The sequence below is a fragment of the Rana temporaria genome, chromosome 12, assembly GCF_905171775.1.
Source record: "Rana temporaria chromosome 12, aRanTem1.1, whole genome shotgun sequence".
Lineage (NCBI taxonomy): Eukaryota > Metazoa > Chordata > Amphibia > Anura > Ranidae > Rana > Rana temporaria.
This window is the reverse complement of record NC_053500.1, coordinates 130,498,515-130,520,113: the sequence shown is the minus strand read 5'-3', so window position 1 is coordinate 130,520,113 and position 21,599 is coordinate 130,498,515. Positions and strand designations below refer to the sequence as shown.

Here is a 21,599-nt window from a genome sequence, read left to right as displayed (position 1 = left end):
GGCAAAGTTTATTACCTGTATGTAGTCCAAGACTTGCTGATGCCTCTGCTTAGCTGCTGCAACCTCATCATCTGAAATCGCTTCACGCAAGGCCTGCTGGGAAATTAAGGAGTCCAGATCTACTATAGCAGACAGTCGACAATACAAGCTGATAAACTTCTCTTTGTAGCAGCAAAAGTGAACTGAAATTTGGAGAAATAAAAGAGCTGTGAGTGTTGTTGATCATTTACATTGTTTAGGTGCATGTGATAAAGACACATATATACAGTACATACACATGCAGTGCAGAGATGGTGTGGCACACCTTTTTATATCCCTAGTAGTTAGTGCATGCAACGTGATGGGCTCTCAAAGTCATGTAATAAATCCAAGTAGTTGCAGCATTATGCAGTATAACTTCTCAATTCTTTTTGTTGACAAAAATTGGTCTGTACTCACACTAGGCCCAAGGACAGTAGTTGCCTCCTTCTAACTTACAAGTAACACCTTACTCACACTAGGGCCAAGGACAGTGGTTGCCTCCTAACTTCCAAGTGACACCTTACCCCAGTGATATAAGACTAGATCTTCAGCGGCCCTCAGGTCACCCACCTGAGGCCACACAACAGCAGACATTTGGCAGCAAAGCCCTTCCAGGCTGGTCTATGCCTATCCAGGAAAAGACCCCTAGCTCAGTGTGCTCACAGAATATAGACAGTCTCCCAGAATGCAGTCAGAGCCTGCCTCTTCGAGATTGGCCAGGGCTGTATCATATTCATGTTGTCATCTGCATAGCTCCACACCCATCATCCAGAAACTTCTTAAGCTATCTGGATGCAGAGGGAGCTACCAGACTGGCAGCAGCTGAGCACACTTAGCAGTCCTACCAGAGAATTCAGCTGCACTGATTACAGTGAGAAAACTAAATTTACCTTACCAAATAATTACAGGTTCGCTGACTATAATGAGGCAACTACATTTACCTATCCAAAAAACATGCAGCTCCACAAACACAGTGAGCCACACAAAATCAATCTATCTAATCCATGGGTCCTCAAACTATGGCCTGCCAGGCTGATTTACCCGGCCTGCGGACTTCCCCGTCCATGAGATCACAGCACCCCCACCTCCCCTCTGCTATCTTAATCACACAAGAAACATGACAGGTCCGGACAAAGAGCAGGACTTTTGGATTGGTTACTAGGCAGTGGAGCGGTCCCAGCAATCAATCACCTGCCTTTCACTTGAAAAGTCCCTTCCTTTATCTGGACCTGTCATGCTTCTCGTCTTGTGTGATTAAGGTAACAGAGGGGAGGGGAAGTGCTGTGATCTCATGGACGGGGCAGTGCAATACCAATGGAGGGCTCTGTGATGGGGGGTTTGTTATGGGTGGATCTATGATGGGGGATCTGTAATTGGGGGGGCTTTGTAATGGAGGGAGTCTGTGATGGGGGCTTTGTTATGGGTGGATCTATGATGGAGAGTCTGTGATGGAGGCTTTGTTATGGGTGGATCTATGATGGGGGAAGTCTGATGGGGGGGATCTTTGATGGGGGGGGGCTTTGTGACAGGGGCTTTGTAATTGGGGGAGTCTGTGATGGGGGCAGAAAACGGGGTGAAGAGCTGAAGTTACACACTGAAGAGCTCTGAGAGTTGATGGGAGGGAAGGGACACCCCTTCACACAGTACACAGGAACAGAGCCAAGGCTGTCAATCATCTAAAACTCCCTCCCCTGTCAACTTTTTTCTCTTAAGCTGGCCATACACCATACAATTTTCTTATTCAATTTCCTTTAGATTTACCTTCAACTGTGTAGTACTAGGGCCTGCCTGATTGCATACAAATTGAAAGTGTTTAGATTTGACCTCATATTATATGGGTTTGGTAAATCTAAAGGAAAAAATTGTATAATATATGGCCAGCCTTAGTATCAGGAAAACTTGTCAGAAGCAACTCATGCTGATAGAGGAATGAGGCACCAGACAAAAATAGTGCTCTGGATTGAGACAAGTACACACAATAAAGGGATATGCTTTGCTCATATTTCTGAGGTTTACAACCACTTTAAGGTTAATGTTTACGGCCTCCCCAGCACTGTCATTAATTTCAGTGTTATTCTATGTCATGTATATTGCTCATTGTTTATGGGCCTGTATGATTACTCTGGCTGTTTCATTTATTTACAGAGTAGCTAAAAAATAATTAATTACAAAAAAAGTAATGTAGAACTTAGTCCCAAATGATAACAGTTTATAAAAGGCTAGACAGTAACAGTAATGCTGATTTTACTGAATTCAAGGGAATGCCTATACTTATTTTTCAATACAGATTTCAGTTCAGCCACACAAGCAAAATACTAAAAATAATCAATAAACATAAAATACTTTGACAAAGTAATTTAGCTGAAAATAAAATTAGCCACGTGGACAATCCATGAGTTGTAAAGGTCGTACAATCCCAAATGTTTCCCGTGTGAGTTGTACTTCAATACCAACTTCAGATGGAGTAGGTTTATTGTGCTGGTCAGATCCCAGATGAACAATGTTGAGATCTTAAATTCTGTCTAGCTAATAAAGTATATAAGTGCCTAAAAATGATTGAATCCCATAAAAATATTTACACCAATTTTCATTACTCTCATGCCGCGTACACACAACCGTTTTTAATGGTCTAGAATCAACCCGATTATTGTTAAGCCGGCGTTGCCCACACACGATCGTGAAAAAAAAAAAACTCTAGCAAAGCGCGCTGATGTACAACACGTACGACGGCACTATAAAGGGGAAGTACCATTCGGATGGCGCCACCCTTGGGGCTGCTTTTGCTGATTTTGTGTTAGTAAAACTTTGGTGAGAGACGATTCGCGCTTTTCTGTCTGTTACAGCATGACAAATGTGCCATCTCCATTACGAACGCTAGTTTTACCAGAACGAGCGCTCCCGTCTCATAACCTCCTTCTCACTATGCATGTTTTTTTCACGTTGTTAAAGCGCACACACGACCATTTTTTACGACGTTATAAAAAATTTTAATGCCCATTTTTTACGTCGTGAAAAATGCTATGGAGCCCACACACTATCGTTTTTTATGACATTAAAAAAAAAAACATTTTTTACATCCCGAAAAACGGTCGTGTGTACGCCTTATCAGAGTTAATAATTGCTGGTCAACTCCAGCCAAACGTTTTAAAGCTGCAGGCATCATCCCGGAACCGTTTTTTAGAGCAGGCGGTTGGCTCTTCAGGGATAACAACCGATGTGGCTAAAAGCAGCTCGGCTGTTATACCAGAGGAGTGGGAGGGGACGCTGCCCCCTCCCACCACTCTTACCGGGCCTCCCGTCCCACCGGGAGACCCGGTCCACGATCGGGCACTTCCGTCGGACAGAGAGAGACTGGCACAAAGCCGGAAATGGCTTTGTTCTAGTCTTCTCTCTGTAAACATGGAAGCAACGTCCCCCGATCCCTCCATAAAGAGAGTACCTGTCACCACTTATTACTGTCACTAGGGATGTTTACATTCCTAGTGACAGCAATGAAAGTGATTCAATTTTTTTTTTAAACAAAAACAATAAAATAAATAACAATAATAATAATTTTTTTTTAAAGTGCCCCTGTCCCCGCGAGCTCGTGCAGCAAAGAAAACGCACACACAAGTCGCGCCCGCATATGTACGGGAAAAACTGCACGCACAGAAATGGCTGCCCTTTAGCAGATGTGCATTGATGTCATTAAAGCGGAGGTTCACCCAAAAACAAATTTTTTAACATTACATTCAGCCGAGTTGTCCTAATGACAATGGGCTGTTTTTTTTTCTATTTTATCCCCGTACATACCGTATTTTCACCGCCGCTTCCGGGTATGTCTTCTGCGGGACTGGGCGTTCCTAATTGATTGACAGGCTTCCGACCGTCGCATACTGCGCGTCACGAGTTGCCGAAAGAAGCCGAACGTCGGTGCGCAGGCGCCGTATAGAGCTGACTCACAGTCCGGCTTCTTTCGGCAACTCGTGACGAGCTGTATGCGACAGTCGGAAGCCTGTCAATCAATTAGGAACGCCCAGTCCCGCAGAAGACATACCCGGAAGCAGCGGTGAAAATACGGTATGTACGGGGATAATATAAAATAAAATAAAACAGCCGATTGTCATCAGGACAACTCGGCTGAATGTAATGTTAAAACATTTTTTTGGGGTGAACCCCCCGCTTTAATTCTAAATGGCACCCCCATGCATCTGCCAACGTGCGCACCGAATCGCATGATGCAAATCGATTGTAAAAGAGTCAGAGACAGCTTTTGTGTCTTTTCCACGTGTAGGGCAGCCTACTGAAATTAATGGGCTGTCCTACACATGACAAGTGGAAACATACGCACGCTCTGTCGCACCTGCATGCCTAATGCCTATAGAACATCTTTAAAATTAGATGCATAATGTTTTATGCAAGGTTTTATAAAGGTTATCGCACAACAAAATGCTGTTTTGAATACTCCTTGGTAACAGCGGCCTTAATAAAAGGAATGTGGTGAGTTTTAAACATGTTTACACCCCTCTAAAATAGCAGACATTATTGTGACACTGATTAATGAATCTTTCATCCCAACTATAGCATCAGCACATAATCTACATACAGACACCCACACTCATGAGCAATAAAAAAAAGCTAACAAAAAGGTCTTTGTTACTGGTTACATTACCTACACAAGACGTCACGCTAATGTAAAGATATTAATACAACATACCATGGGCCTCCTCTGTTTACATCCGTTGATGTACATTTTTACATGCGTAGCGATGTGTGACATGAACAGAAAGGTGTAAATGGGCTCCCAAAGAAAATTATAGTCTTTTCAATTATTTTTTAAATAGATGTAAAATAAATCACCTTGAAGTATAAAAACTATATCTTAAGGACACATAAAAAAAAAATAAAAAAAACTTTGATTCTATGTATAATTTGTAATATTGGGCCAAATCCTCAGCCAGGCGGCGTAACTTAACTTTTTCCATTTAAGTTACACCGCCGCAAATTTCCCAAGTTAGTCCCTGATCCACAAAGCACTTACCTGGGAATTTGCAGCGGTGTAACTTAAATTCCGCCGGCGCAAGGCGTTCCTCTTCTCGGGGGGGCGATTACCATTTAAATGAGGCGCGCTCCCGCGCCGGCCGTACTGCGCATGCTCGTGACGTCATTTTCCCGACGTGCATAGCGCGAAATTACGTTACGTCGAGCTTTGTGGATTGCGACGGGACAGTAAAGTTGCGTCGGGTAAAAAAAAATGATATGGCGCCAAAAAAAATAATTCAAATTTAAAAAAATCGCGTCGCGAGCAAGAAAGGTCTGTTTTTACAAGGTGTAAACAGTTTACACCTTGTAAAAGCAGCCCTAATTTTGCGTTTGCAAAATTAAACTTACGGAGAAAAAACGAAGCTGAAAAGCTTTGTGGATCTCCGTAAGTCCTAATTTGCATACCCGAGGCGGCATTTCGACGCGAAATGCCCCCAGCGGCGGATGCGGTACTGCATCCTAAGATCCGGCAGTGTAATTCAATTACACATGCCGGATCTTCGTCCTAACTATGGGAAACTGATTCTGTGGATCAGTTCCATAGTTAGGACCAGGGATACGACGGAGTAACAGCAGTTACTCCGTCGTATCTTTTTTGAGGATTTGGCCCATAGTGTATATGTGGGCATTATATTTGCTCATTACATATGTAGGTATTGCTTCCTTATTTTCAATTCTATACCATTGTTATACTCTATAGTCTCGTACACACGATCAGATTTTCCAATGGGAATTGTATGCTGGACAATTGTTGTTGCAATTTCCGACAACAAATGTGGGATAGCATGCTTTAAAATTGTCCGACAACAAATGTGTGTGATGTCGGATTATGCGATCGTGTGTACACAAGTACGTCGGAAAAAAAAATCCAAAGTACAAACACGCATGCTCAGAAGCAATGCTAACCATAACACAACATTAACAGACGTTGCCCATAGGGTGGCGCTAAGAACTGAAAAAATATGTTGTTTCATGTTTGTTGGCCAACAATTCTTTACCGTTTGTATGCAATACAAGTTCACGGCCAACACCCTTCAGACAAAAGTCCTACGCTTTTGTCCAATGGAAATCCGATCGTGTGTACGAGGCTTATCACTCCTTTTCAAGTGCAAGTCTGGGTTGGCCTGATCACTGAAACAATACACTCCATGGGCAGCTGTTACCACCAAAAAAAAAGTGGAGGATAGATTTTTTTTAATAGTAATGGCGGCAATCTGCAATTTTTATTAGGACTGCGACATTGCGACGGACAGATTGGACACTTGACATATTTTTGAGAACATAGACGTTTATTCATCGATCAGTGCTATAAAAACTGATTATGGTGTAAATGTCACTTCAGGGAAAGGGGGCAATTAAGGAGTTAAATGTGTTCCCTCACTGTGGGGGGGTGGGACTGACTTGGGGAGGAGACCGATCGTTGTTCCTATATACTAGGAAACACGATCTGTCTCCTCTCCCAATAGGATGTGGATTTGGCGAATTGACTACTTAGGGACGTGGCGGGCGTCCGGCAAAGCCCACTCGTCTCGCCTTAAAGTGCCTTCCGTACAGCTACGGCAATTTGCGCAGGAGTGCCATTCTGCAGGGCAGTCGGCAAGTGGTTAACCAGAAAAATCTCCAAAGCTTTGTCCAACTGAGGGGTGGGCAACCAATCTCTAACTGGCCCAAGTACAAGCAACAAAAAATTAGGGACAGCCTGCTACTCAAAGAGCCACCTGAAATACCTCATGTCAGAAGCTGGCATCAGATGAGGCAGAAAAATCCACCTGGTAGAGGGCGAACAAAGGACCAGATGGCAGCCTTAAAAATTTGGAAAAAAAGTTGCTGGTGTCGAAAAAGTCCAAGAAGCACTCACAAATCTAGCAGTGTCCCCTTTGACAGGAAAGGGTGGAACCTGATCCATAGGGCAATAGACTTGAATGATGGTCTGTCTGAACCACCTAAATATGGTGAGACGAGAAGCCAGGCACCCTTCTGGGGTCCACCTGGAATGAAAAAATAAATCCACCTTTCAGAAAGAAGCAATGGCTGAAAGGTAGACTTGGGCACCCTAAACCATATCCAGATTATGGAGAGAAATTACATTTTTAAGAACCACAGCTAGACAGAAGGATGAGAGAACAATGTCCTGGTTGAAGTAAAAGGCAGAACATGCTTGTCCCTATTTCAAGGCCAAAAGGGTTCTTTGTTACAGATTCGGACACTTGGCCTGTATCGATGATGGCTACAAGGAAAGACACCTTGTGAATAGCAGTAAAGACAGGAAGGCCTTGAATGGATTCAAACAGCACTTTCTGAAGCACAGAGTGAACCAGTCACTGGGGAACAGTTGGGGTGGAGCTTAAAGCTTAAACCCCTCATACAAGGGCCCTAATGAAGCAATGCGTGGCCAAAGGTATCTGAAACAGATTGGAAAAGGCAGACACCTCACCCGTGCTGAGAGCCAAATGTTAGCTTCACCCAGCTACAGAAAGGAGAGGTTTCATCCCACAGAGAAGCTCCTAGGGTGGAAACTATGAGACTCACACCAAGTGCTTTCCATGTCCATCGATAGAACCTGTGGGAAGCAGACTTCCTACCTTTAGGTATTTTAAGAACAACAAAATCAGGGATGTCCCTGTCCTTTGGAAAACATTTTTCAACATCCAAGTTGCCAAAGCCATCAACCGTCAAGCAGGATGTCCAATTGACATATGGGGCAGAAGCTCAACAGGCTGATGCTCTTGTTTCAGAGCAGTGCTAGCTGCATTATTAAGTGTCAAAATGGTCACCTTTAATTTAGCACAGACTGCCATGTCTCAGGGGTAAGCCCATTACTCAAGGACTTATGTGACTCAAAATTAGCAAAAATCTCTGCAACTGATTGCTAAGAAGCACACCTGCGCCCTTTGTACTCCAAGTCAGCTAAAAAACAGGGTAAGCTGGGTCATAAACTCTTGCATGAACATGGAAATGGCCTCTGTTTAAATAACAGAGGACCCAGCAACACCAATGCCACCAATTGCCAGTGTCCAATCCTCCCTTAGTGGATGAGAAAGAAATCTACTCTGTCTTCAATGGCTCATCTACTAATAATATGTTTAATACAAATGCTGACTTAGCACCCTCTACTGTATTTGAGACTGGGTCTCATAGCCCAAGGCGCTTTTTAGGTTTAGCCTTTGTTTGGCTTTCTGAAATCCCCAACAGGGTCATTAACTTTTCTTGCACTATTTTCAGACTAGCCAATGTATCGCCATTACCAAATAAACAAAAACAAACAAAGCATTAAGATTAAATGACATTGCAAAAATAGTTTTTGGTTTTGCTTCTGTAAATTTGTTTATTGCTGTATGTGTCCCTAGGAGGACATTCTGTCCTCTTTAAGAATGCACCTATACCCAGCCATTTCTCATGTGTTCCCTCAATTGGCCATCAGTTAACTTTACCGATAAAAAACAAGATAATTCTCCTGGTAATTTTAGAGCACGACATGTTGGCCCCAGACATGCCAACAATTTGACATCTTTAAAACTTAGGAAGCTTATAATCCAAGGTTCTCCTTTGTCTTTTCAGCAAATCAGTTTACAATCATTTTTTTCAAAAGTTCAGTTATTGAAATAGTGACACAAATTGTAATTACAGGTGAATTATAGTTGCTAAAGTTATATTTAATAAACCATATTAAAAATGACTTTGGTAACACAGTCTTAGTATGCAAACACTTTCCAAAGTGTGAAATAACCTTCTACCCTCTACAGTGTTTATTGGTCCATGTGGAGCTTTTTTTCCTGACAGTTGAGATACTTTGAAAATTGCAGCAGTGTGGGATAAGGCATCCCTTCCAATATATCCATCATCTATTTGTGTTGTTGAATAACGTCTCATTTCCTTAGAGAGGGAACAAATGTCAAAGGTCCTCTGCCCCGGGAGATGCCCTTAATATAAACTGTGTTATCTGCTTGTCCATATCAAGTGGAGGCTTCACCATACTCTCAGCCGACTGTCTCGGTATTGTCTGCGGCTCTTGTGTTATGGCAACGTTCCCAGGGCCGGGATACATTTCATTTCTGGGCTCTATCTCGTGTGAGATCTGAAACGGAGGCAGACTTGCTTCATTTTCCGCTTGTCCTTGTCTAACATATTGACAAGTTATTGGTAGGATAACAGGCCTGAGGCAATCCATGATTCTGCTACTTAGAAATCCTCAAGTCCTTGTTCCATTTCAATACCTTTGCACAAAAGAGGGAGTAGGATGGTAATCAAATGAGAAGGCATTATTGATCCACAGAACACTTTACACGCAATCTAAAGCGTTAAACATTTCAGCCAACTGCTTTGAGTTTAAAGATCAATACACATTACTTCTAAACAGGGATTATAGGTAGATACGTCAGTCTGCAAAAGTGTGGTCACACCATAACCACAGCAGTTCCTACCTAAACTTTTAGACTGTGGGATCTGGACAGTGGGGGATGTCCCATGTTTTCAGACTAAACTCCTATAATGATTGGCAATAGGGAATATCAGTATTAGCTTACACTAGGAAAGGTCAGTGATAGACAATAAAGAACCTACTCTTTTTTGTTAGGACTAAACTCTGGAAGCTGCGCTCAAAAAAGGCATGCAAAGGGCAAAAGACTAGTCACTAGTATTGCCTGCTGTGCCCCTGCAGCTCTTCTTTCCTCATGACTCAATTACACAGTGTATTTTTATGCACAGTGTCTGTATGTGGACATATTGGTAGAGGCAAGGCTTTGCTTCCACATGTCACAGCCTCCAGCAAGGACAATAAGCAGTGCAATTGTGACCAAATCTCTCTCTAATTCTTCTGAGACAGAGCTAGATTGTCTTAGATACCACAATTTAGACATACAGCTATGAGACTGTAGGGCTCTAGGCACCCTCATGTACCAGGAAGCGATTATTGCCCAGGTAGATTTAAAATGTATAGATGGCCCCTATAACATAACAAATCTTATTGAGTTAAGCCCCTTTTACACGGGGCGGACTTCACCTGCAATCCGCTGATCCCCACTGAGCAGGCGGATGACAGGTCCGCTTCACTTATGCAGACATGACACAGCCCGCTCTCCTCTTTGGGCGGTTGGATGTAAATGGATGCCTGTCTATTTACACTTGACTGCAATCTAATCCAACCTGCTAAACAGAAGGGGAAAGGATCTCCATCCGTCTGTTTTAGCAGATCGGATTAGACGTAGGCAGGTGTAAGGCCTCATTCACACAGACGGACCGTTCGGGTCCGCCTGTCAGTTTTGACGGCAGACCTGAACGGCCGATCCATGCATCCCTATGGAGCGTCGGATGTCAGCGGAGACATGTCCGCTGACATCCGACCCGATCAGATCCGCTAAAAACAGACGTATGGGGGGCACGTCCCCATCCGTCCATGCGGATCGGATAAGATCTGATGAAAAAGTTTTCATCAGATCGCTCCATAGGAGACAGCGGTGCCCGACAAGCCCCTCCCCGCTCAGTGAGCAGAGAGGAGCTTGTCATCCGTCGGCTTAGCAGAGATCTGTGGACTGATCTCCCGCTGAGCTGGCGGGAGCAGGCGGACTCCGTAGGAATGGAGTCTGCCTGTGTGAATGGAGCCTAAAGGTAAACACATCCATGCACACCTGCTGCTCCATAGAGGAGAATGGAGGTCCCGATCGGGTCCGCCTGTCCGTTTTTCAGAGACATTCATGTGAAAGGGGCCCAAAAGTCCACTGTAATTAGGATTAACAGAAAGGTTTCCATTTATTTATACATAGGTTTTTTCTTCTTAACCCTTTATGTGAGCCTGTGAACAGGTCAAAAGTGCCATTTGACTACTTAAAGCGGAGGTTCACCCTCAAAATGAACTTTTTAGCTAACCTATCTCCAGCCTTAATAAAGGCTTGTAGCGTTGTAATTTTTTTTAAATGTGTACACTTACCTCTCTTCAGCCTCACTTCCGGGTCTTCTTCCTTGCGGGGAGTGGGCGTGTCGCTCCTTTTCCCCGATGGGGAGCTCTGCGCAATGTCTCCTGGGAGTGAGTGTTGATCCTCCCAGGAGACGATTGACGTGCGGGTAAAATATCCGACGGGGACTCGGCTCTTTACGGCGCCTGCCGTGTAGAGCTGACTGCGCAGGCGCCGTAAAGTGGCGAGTCCCAACTCGGATATTTTTGGAAGGCGTGACACCCTTTACCCGCACGTCAATCATCTATGCCTCGTCTTAGGAATGCCTACTCCCCGGGGGAGCGAGAACCCGGAAGCCGGGTGAAAAGAACGAAAAAAAAACGTAAGTACAGCGAAAAAATAAATAAAAATCCAGCATACTGTTGATGTCAGCAGTATGCTGGAAGTGACGGTATAAAGATGTTTTATGGTGAACCCCCGCTTTAACGGAGGAAAGGATATCAAACCATTTTTTATGCATTACCTGAGCTCACTGGCAGTTTGTAATTTTTTTAAAAAGGTATCAATCTACCTGCTTGAAGACTTGGTAAAAAGCTCAAACTATGTTAACTTTTAATCCCCCATTGACAAAATCTGAGAGATAATCAGAAGCGTGCCATTGGAGTTCCAATAATGGTTGTGCATATCCAACATCTTACAGAATAAGCAGGAGCCACTGTTCCCGACCTCTGATCCAACTATTTCCAGAGCTCTAGGATTCCATCATCAATAAATTAAATGCTATGCAATTTGCTTTGCATGCTATATGAATCCAGGAGTGGAATCGCACCCAGCTTTAGGGACCTTCTAGCAAATGGTCTCCACAGTTATACTAGATATGCGTTAAAAGCTCTAAAATTTCTGCACCAGCGCTCTGTCTTAACTACACATTGAACTGAAAGTAAAAAAAATAGGAATATCATCACAACTTACTGTGCACAATAAACTTTGGTGATTCTTACAATAATTTCTCCTCTTCTTGTTAATCAATCCACCGTATTGTTAATGTATGTGTAACACTGTAAATATTGTTGCTTTAGAATTCATTTTGCTGGCTGTAGACTTGATTTATGGAGCGCAATATGATTGATTAATTAGACGTGTACTTTTCCATGTTTAGAGAAGGTATAAATTGATGAATGTTTTTATAGTCTGTTTTAGTCTTGACGACGAAGTCAGGCTGACAGGCTTATTTTGCAACTGTAATACATTATTTAATGAAAAAGGGGTAGGCTGTTCTCCTTTCATGTAATAATAATAATAATGTTTGTTTTGGCATGCGGAGTCCAGACCATGGTAGCTTGCTGAAAGAACAATTCATTTGAGGAGACAACATGTACATGATGTCTGAAGAAGTAAATTTACATGGAACGTATCATCAAAATTCTAGGGTTAGGTACATGATTTAGACAGTTAGAAAAAAACGAATCTTTGCATGTCAGTCTGCCCATTTGTTGTTCGGGTGATTTCAGCTTTAATAAATTCTGAATGCAAGTTTTATTTTGAAATCAAGGGAACATCCGCCTTTGTTTGAGTATGGTTTTGGGAATCATCAAAATATAAATTTAAACAATAAAATCCTTTTTAATGTTAATTAGATTGTCATATGAAATGGTTTTATATTTTCACTTGGCTGTAGATGTGTCCCCAACAGTTTCTCTGCGGTTAATAACTTGTGACTTCACATTTCCCCTGATATTTATGCTTCTGTATTATCTAGCTCAGGGGTGTCAAACTCAATTTCATTGCGCGCCGCATCAGCAGTAAAGTTATCCTCAAAGGGCTGGTTTATCCTGGGTGTGCTACGTGCAGAGTTCAGAAGTGCATTATTTACACAGTGTATGCTTCAGAGGTGTGCTACAGTATGTAAAGAGTGCAGTTCCAGGGGTGGCCTATGCACAGAGTTCAGGGGTGCGTCATGTACAGAGTGCAGTTCCAGCGGTGGCCTTTGCACAGCGTTCAGGAGTGTGCTATGTACAGAGTGCAGTTCCAGAGGTGGCCTATGCACAGAGTTCAGGGGTGCACCATGTACAGAGTGCAGTTCCAGGGGTGGCCTATGCATAGCGTTCAGGGGTGCGCCATGTACAGAGTGCTTGCTTCCTCGCATCTTTCTCTTCTACCTGGCCCAGATCTAATACCTCCAGCTTCAAAACTGGCTGCGAGGGCCACATAAGGCCTCGGGGGCCGGTTTTGGTCTCCGGGCCTTGTGTTTGACATACCCGATCTAGCTCATAGTTCTAGAAACGCATATACATTTCTTAATCATGGTGTAAGGTGGAGCTTCATGGAGTGACTTCCACATCATATGGCAATTTTTTTTTTGTAGAGGTAGCTCAATGATATGGTGTGTTATGTACAAAAAGATGGGTGATCCCTTAAAACAAAAAAAAATCGGTCAAGGTTGCATGACAAAGATATTGGATTTTTTGGGGAGCAGTTGTTGACGATCGTAGCTGGATGAAGACCAATAGTAGACACTCTTCTATTATAAAGCAGAACACCAAAATAAAATTTCCCAGCAGCAGTAGAAAATAAAAATATAAGAGACAGGCGTTCATATTATTATTACAAAATGTATTGTGTAGCAATTTTATATGTTATATCAATTTTCATGAATGCAAAGTTACAAAACATTTTTTTTTTTATCACAAAGTGTTTTTTAAACACTATAATACAGAGGAAGAAGAATCTCTGCATGACTCACAACCCTTAATGGAGTCACCCTATCTTGTTTACAAAGCGATGAACTAAGCATGTCTCTGCCATTAGAACTTTCTGGTCACATGGAGGCTTAACCCCTTGGACATGTCACTGACTGTTAGTATACATAGACTTATAGGATCTGACCTTATAAACATGTCACTGCCACTAAAACACTGTGGTCAGTGCTGCGATTGACCCTTTGCACATGCCATGGCTATTAGTAGACTTTTAACACTAGGAAATACAAAAAGAGACCAAAACAAACTTGGACAAGAAGACGCTTTGTCCTTATTGTCTGCTTGTATCTGTTCGGGTGGATTAACAGCAGAGAAGACTCAAGAGAAAGACTGGCAACTTTATAAGGCTTATTTTGAAACTTAGTGCCCAAAACAATGGTGAGCATTAGTCCATTGCAAGAATCCCAAATCAGGTTTCATATTCTGAGAATTCATTAGTTGAATAGTCAGAAGAGTGAATGAATTCCGGTTGGCTGATAAACACGTCACTATGTACATTGTCCTTTGCTAAACTATACAAAAGTAGCAGCTTTTAAAGAACGGGAGATGGGCCTTGGTGACTACTCTGCACACCAGTATGTGAGTAAACTGGTCAAAGTCCTGGAATATCAAGTCCCACATAACAATTTATTGGAACTCTCTAAAAATAAACGTCATCCTTAAGGCTTGGTTTTATTCTTACTTTCCTCCACCTACAAAATTTCAGTTTGTTATTCAACTGAAGTTGTACAGTTTATAGGTCACATTAAAAGGTAGAAACAGTTCTGAAATTATCTTTGTCTCATTCTTTTTACATCACAGAGACCTGACATTTTAACAGGGGTGTGTATACTTTTTATATCCACTGTATACTGTATATATATGGAATATTTCCCTGCCTTGTAGTACAATTTATATTGTTGGTAGTCTGGTGGTGCCAGGAACAAGTTTCTTAGTGTGCCATGGCCCCTAGACACATCAGAAAATACCAAAGATGGGCCAGTCTGGGTCTGTGTGGGCCTTTTCTGATGCTTGTTCTCCTGAAATCTGCAACTGCCAGATGTGAACCTTTATATCTCATATGTACTTTTATAGGAGGATTGGGTAGCTGTCAGGTATGCTTTGTCCAGGTTTCCGTAAGGCATGGGTAGGCAACCTGAGGCCCTAAGGCTGTTGCAGAACTACAAGTCCCATTATGCCTCTGGGAGTAATTGTACCTGCCAGCCTTGCAATGCCTCATGGGAAGTGTAGTTCCACAACAGCTGGAGGACTACTGGTTACCTACCCCTGCTGTAAGGGAACCAGTGCTGGTACTGCCATAAATTACACAAGGGGGATAAGGAGAGAGAAGTGATTATTGCCAAACCCATGCAATAGCACAACATTAGAAAGTTAAAAGCATTGTTGCCATTTGTTCTTGATGACCCATTCAAAGTGATGGATTGACCGATTAGTCGGACAGAAATGATTGTTCACAAAGTAGATTGTATAAAGGGCGTGTGCTTAAGCAATCTGTTTGGAGAGATATTGAAGATTTTGCCTACAGAGACCCAGGAGGGAAAACTTAAGCCACCTGACTAGTGTTCTCGTACGTGGGGATTGACAATCAAAAAAACACAGGATTCCGAGGAACGTTCATCATACGCTTAATAAATAGCATGCAAATGGTGTTACATTAATAAGCAATTATTAGTCGCAAGGATTTATGAGAATGGGAATTTGAAATATCTTAGGTTCTCTTCTCTTCTTCTTTAATACATATTTAGGATGAAACAAATGCAATTTTTACATTTGAAACTCACTGTGATGTGATGGTCATTATAGGCTACTAGTGTGCATATAGTATAAGTTGATCATTGCAAACCGAACTTGCACTAACCGCATTTCCCACTTTCACTAGGCAGCGAAGACTTTTTGTAGATGGGAGAAATTAAAGATTAAGTACCACCCTTCATGGGGGCACCCTGAGCACGGTTAGCCGCTTCAAAACTACAAGTAAATGCAATGGAAGCCCTTGTTATTAAAATGTAAATCCGCCACACCCACAACCACACCACTATAGATCGTTTTTTCCTTGATGGAGCTGCTGCCACATCTTGGGAAACACTGTTTATTGCAATATTATTGGTGGTAAACGCATGCTTTCCAAGAATCAACTGTACCTCCATAGATCAGGAGAGAAACAAAATGCATCAGTCAGCGGTGTTAATAGAGAACACGCTCACTTTTATGCCAAGTTCTTATTCCTAGGGCATAAACAAAGGCTTGTCACAATATGGACAAATCAGGAGGTGTATAATTTACTTATGCTCCATCACCCACAGAGACAGCGTGTCTAGACTCTTAAGTGTATTTATTTTTAAGTACGGCATGGCAAATTCCTCATGTTAGTATCTTCTTAAGGCTCATTTTAAAAAATTATGCACGGCCCGGATAGGAAGGAACCGATGCGTGACATGACTGGGACACGACGGTGTTGTTTGTAGAAAGTATTAAGGTCTCTGGGGACAGGCCAGTGTAACACCTGCATTACACAAATATAAAGTGCTGCTGGAAGGTTGGTGTATTCAGGGACGTTATGAAAATAGCACAAATTGAAATAATGGAGTCTGTTATTCAAAGTGAATAATTTCACGTTCATTGACTTCATGGCGCTGCATTTTGCAAAGTGCCTACTGTCCTGAAGTCAGAAGCAAGATATTTTTAGTTAGATCCCACAGTAAGCTAATAATCGAAAGTTTGTCTAAATAATTCTTCCTGTGTTTTTTTTTTCTTTCTTTTTTTTTTGTACATGATTGCTTGTTTTGCCTAATTTCAAGATTGTGCTTCACTAGCTTCCACTGGCTAAACACACAATGGGATAAGTGTCCTAACCGGCTGCAGCAAAGAAACCCACTTCAAGATAATCCACCAAATATGTCTCTCCTTCAGTAAGAAGAGTAAGAAAAGGTCTGATGCTAAGCAGTTAATACAATATACTATATACAGTATATGTAATGAATAAATACAGTGGCATTCACATCTCTCTCTCTATATATATATAAAAATCATATGCTTTACATATGCTTACGAAGCCTGCATAACAAGGTTTGTAAGGCAAAGCAAAAGTGAATGATTTGCAGGATATATCGGTGGGGAAGGTTTTAACACAGTTGACTGCCAGGAGTCTCTAGACCACATCTATCCATTGTTGGTACTCTTTGTAATTTTCAGGAATAAGTGGGCTTGTCATGGCAGTGCGGCCATGTTTTAGTATCTTGGAGGGAAGCCTTATTGGAGCTTCCAAGGCTCACTTATCTCTGACCCCCCTCCCCCACCCGCCAAAATTTTGAAATTTAGTTTTAAATCAAAAAAATATCAAGCATTAGGAGAAAAAAAAATATATATTAATTACATAAACATACTTACCATACAGCCCAGTCTTCAGCCGTTGAGGTGTAGGCAAGGGTGACCTTACTGGGCCTTATTGTGAGATCCTGGGCAAGTTGAGGAACCCAAATAAGAGGCCACTCCAGTGCATGAGAAGACACTTCAATGGGTGTCTTATTGCGAGATTTGGGATACTCAGCTTTCCCAGGATTTCACCAGAAAGCTTAGTGAGATGACACTCTTACCTAGGCGCCGAGGGCAGAAACCGAGGTGTAAGGTAAATATATTTTTCATTCTTCTTTTGTGGCTTTTTATATACAGTGGGTGGCAATCCCTGCATCTACAGACATCCATGACCTAACACTAACCTATCTAGCCCTGTGAAGAAGAAATCAGTATACATACCTTTTTTTGAAGCCGATCAGATCTCCAGCGGCGGAAGCTCTGCAGAGTACACAGCGGATAAACGTGGCACACAGGACCTACAGAACATAGCCTTAAAGCGTAGCTCCACTTTTGTTGAGAAAAAAAAAGTCCCCTCTGTGTGCATTGCTAGGATTTTAACAAACTTGCTTACAGATCCCTACTGTCTCCCCCCTTTTGAAAGAATAGCGGTTTGCTTCTTCATGTCTTTTATATACTGAAACTCTAAGGGAGTGACTTTTATTGATCAGCTGATACACTTGTAGGGCTCGAATAAGAAAATCAACATGTCTGCATACCTTTAAAAGTGATTAATCCTTTATAAGCATCTCAACATGTGATGGAAAAAAACATTAGTAAAAACTAAAGTTACACCCAATTACTTAAAATCCCCCCCCCCATTTTTTTTGAGCCAGCCACACCTACATAGCACATTTGAATGTAAAATGGAGCGCCTACACACAAAAAAGTTACATATTGATGAGCATGCTAGAGTAATAGCAATACTAGGCCCAATACTTCTGGTTAACTCTAAAGTGATGACCTGTAGGGGCCTTTTAAAGTAGGGTAATGGAGTAGTTTGTTGTTTCATGGGCACACACAATTTTTAGGTTTTACATGATGGGTATCTATTCACTAACTGATCTTTTTTATCTTACCAAAAAAAAAGGTAATATATTGTGTTTGCGTGCCCTAAAATTAACTTTAGTGCATTTTTACAGAAATTTGGCATTTTATAAACTGTTGCGCTAATATTGTGCAACATTAAAGTGGAGGTTCACCCGAAAACTAAATTTTTAACATTAGATTGAGGCTCATTTTGTGAAGGGGAATCGGGAGTTTTTTTTAAAATCGAAGCAGTACATACCGTTTTAGAGAGCGATCTTCTCCGCCGCTTCCGGTATGGGCTGCGGGACTGGGCGTTCCTATTTGATTGACAGGCTTCCGACGGTCGCATACAGCGCGTCACGATTTTCCAAAAGTAGCCGAGCGTCGGTGCGCAGGCTGCCGTATAGAGCCACACCAACGTTCGGCTTCTTTTGGCTACTCGTGACGCGATGTATGTGACCGTCGGAAGCCTGTTAATCAAATAGGAACGCCCAGTCCCGCAGACCATACCCGGAAGCGGCGGAGAAGATCTATCTCTAAAACGGTATGTACTGTTTCGACTTAAAAAAAAAACCCCCTTCACAAAATGAGCCTCAATCTAATGTTAAAATTGTTTTTCGGGTGAACTCCCGCTTTAAAAAAATGTAACTACCACTATTTTATTTTCTTGGTTGGCTGCTTTCAGAAAATAAATGTTTTGGAGGGGGGTTTATGTAATCTTCCAGCCTCAATGTATGCAAACAAATTAAAAAACTGTTCTGGCAGCAAAAGAGTTAAAGAAAATTTGTATGGTGGAAAATATGAAAGCTAAATTTAATAATCTGCTTCTAACTGTCTCTGGTGTCAGTGCACACCTTTTCTGCATAGACCAAGAAAATAAATAAGCCACTGGATTACCATGACAGCCACACAAGTAACAATGGCAGCCTTCATATTCTTTCAGAACAGGTTTCCTTTAATGAAAGTCTCGCTAAACATAGACATGCAAGCAGCATTCTAAGGTATTGTGGAACATATCACAATACCAACTAGCTCTCCGACACCTGAACCTTGCAGTGTGCTACTGTTCCTGTATCAAAAGCTTTTTGACACCTTTTGTTTCGATAAGGTTCCATGCACACTGGAATAACCACTTGCTTACTGGGCACATCCCCCCTCCTGCCCAGGTGAAATTTCAGCTCCCGACACTGCGTCGCTTTAACGGACAATTGCGCGGTCATGCGACGTGGCTCCCATACAAAATTGACGTCCTTTTTTTCCCACAAATAGAGCTTTCTTTTGGTGGTATTTGATCACCTCTGCAGTTTTTATTTTTTGCGCTATAAACAAAAAAAATAGCGACAATTTTGAAAAAAAAACAATATTTTTTTACTTTTTGCTATGATAAATATCCCCCCAAAATATATAAAAAAAACATATTTTTTCCTCAGTTTAGGCCGATACATATTATTCTACATATTTTTGGAAAAAATCGCAATAAGCTATAGCGCCTACAAAATAGGGGACAGAATTTTTTTTTTTACTAGTAGCGGCGGTACTGCGATATTATGGCGGACACATCGGACACTTTTGACACATTTTTGGGACCATTCACATTTATACAGCGATTAGCGCTATAAATATGCACTGATTACTGTATAAATGTGACTGGCAGGGAAGGGGTTAACACTAGGGGCGAGGAAGGGGTTAATTGTGTACCCTGCATGGTGTTTCTAACTGTGGGGGGAGGTGACTGACTGGGGGAGGTGACTGATCTGTGTCCCTATGTACAAGGGACACAGCATCAGTCTCCTCTCTCTCTGACAGGACGTGGATTTGTGTGTTTAACCACCAATCGAGCCTGCCTGGCGGACATCGCGGCCGCCAGGCACGCGCATCGGCATCTCAGTGATGCGTGCGGGGCGCGCAAGCCTCCCAGTGGCCGGAGGAGCCGAGGACATCTAAAGACGTCCTCCCGGCAATTGAGAGCCACCTTAAGGCAGTCTTTATACAAAAGGCGGGATCTCAAGCGGATAAAAAACGTTGCTTCTACAGGAGTTTTGGGTTCTGCCTGTAGAAGCAACTCAATGTTATCCTTTGTGTCCATACACATTAGGACGTTTACAGGCATATTTTTGAGAGCAACGTTTAGAGGCAGGAAAAAAAAACCTTCTCATTCGCGTTTCTGGAGCTCACTGGCAGAAAAAACGCTCTATATGGACGTTTTTTACTCCAAAAAGAACAGACTTTTTTTTAAGCCCAGTGTGCATGGAACCTTATACTGAAATCTGCAGTAATACTAAGGTGTCATTAGGTATAAAGAAATTAAACCTCTGCCAATCTTTGTCAGCTGGCACCCCACTGCAAGAAATGAATACCCTTTTCATCACTAAAGATGGAATGCCTCGGATTCCATCGTCGTGTTGTGTAATTTTCCTAAGTGGAAAACAGTCACATTCTCATTAAAATCTCTCTGCTCTATCTGTCAGGCTTCATTACCCTGCGTTCTGTGACACATGTCTCACACACGGATCATTTGCATCAGCCAGGCTTATGCTGCTGCTGCTGGAGATGTTGGTAAGCTCACCATCGAGGCTGCTCAGCGGAGAGCATCTATGCGCACGCACAGTTTCAATTAGCCAAAGGACCATTGTTCTTGATTGACAGAGATGACTTATGCAGGATCAGCTCGGTTTACACACACTGCTAGCCTATACCTGTATACATGCTGCAGGAGCACAGTGCTTCAGTGTGTGCCTGCCCATGACTTGCCAATATTGGCCCTGAAAGGCTAGCTGTTGAGTTTAAAAGTCGTAATTATGGGGAACGTGTGGGAATCATGAGCTATTTTTTGCTGCCGAGAGTAAAATTTAACGGGGCGGCCCACTCTCTACCACCCTCAACAACATTTCTTAAAATACGAATTTAGTATTGCTTTGGAAAACAAATCACTAGATCTTTGCTTCATAAACTGTATTTGTTTTTCAGGGATTATGTTTTATTTATTTTTTTAATGCAGAAAAGATTCTGGTTTGTGGTCATGCAACGCTCAATCATTTATGGCTGTAGTAGATACCATGGGCCAGATTCACAAAAGAGATACGCCGTCGTATCTCTGAGATACGATTGTCGTATCTATGCGCCTGATTCATAGAATCAGGTTACGCATAGATAGCCCTAAGATCCGACAGGTGTAAGTGACTTACACGGTCGGATCTTAGGCTACAATTCTAGGCCGGCCGCTAGGTGGCGATTCCATTGCGGTCGGCGTAGAATATGCAAATGACTAGTTACGCCGATTCACGAACGTCCGCTTTGCCCGTCGCTCTAAATTTACGTTGTTTCCGTAGAGATACGTCGCGTAAAACTAAGCATGCCCTCTAGGTAGTCTAACCAATGTTAAGTATGGCCGTCGTTCACGCGTCGAATTTTAAAATTTCACGTCGTTTGCGTAAGTCGTCCGTGAATGGCGCTGGACGCCATTTACGTTAACGTCGAAACCAATGACGTCCTTGCGACGTCATTTAGCACAATGCACGTCGGGAAATTT

General features: G+C 42.3%; 1 protein-coding gene across 1 annotated transcript in view; it reads right to left on the bottom strand.

Moving 5' to 3' along the window:
* Nucleotides 1-21,599, bottom strand: part of ANKFN1 (ankyrin repeat and fibronectin type III domain containing 1) — a 340,893-nt gene that overhangs the window by 52,878 nt on the left and 266,416 nt on the right. The window contains exon 15 of the mRNA XM_040330698.1: nt 16-182. Coding sequence (XP_040186632.1) covers nt 16-182 — 167 coding nt within the window. The remainder of the gene's footprint in view (nt 1-15; nt 183-21,599) is intronic.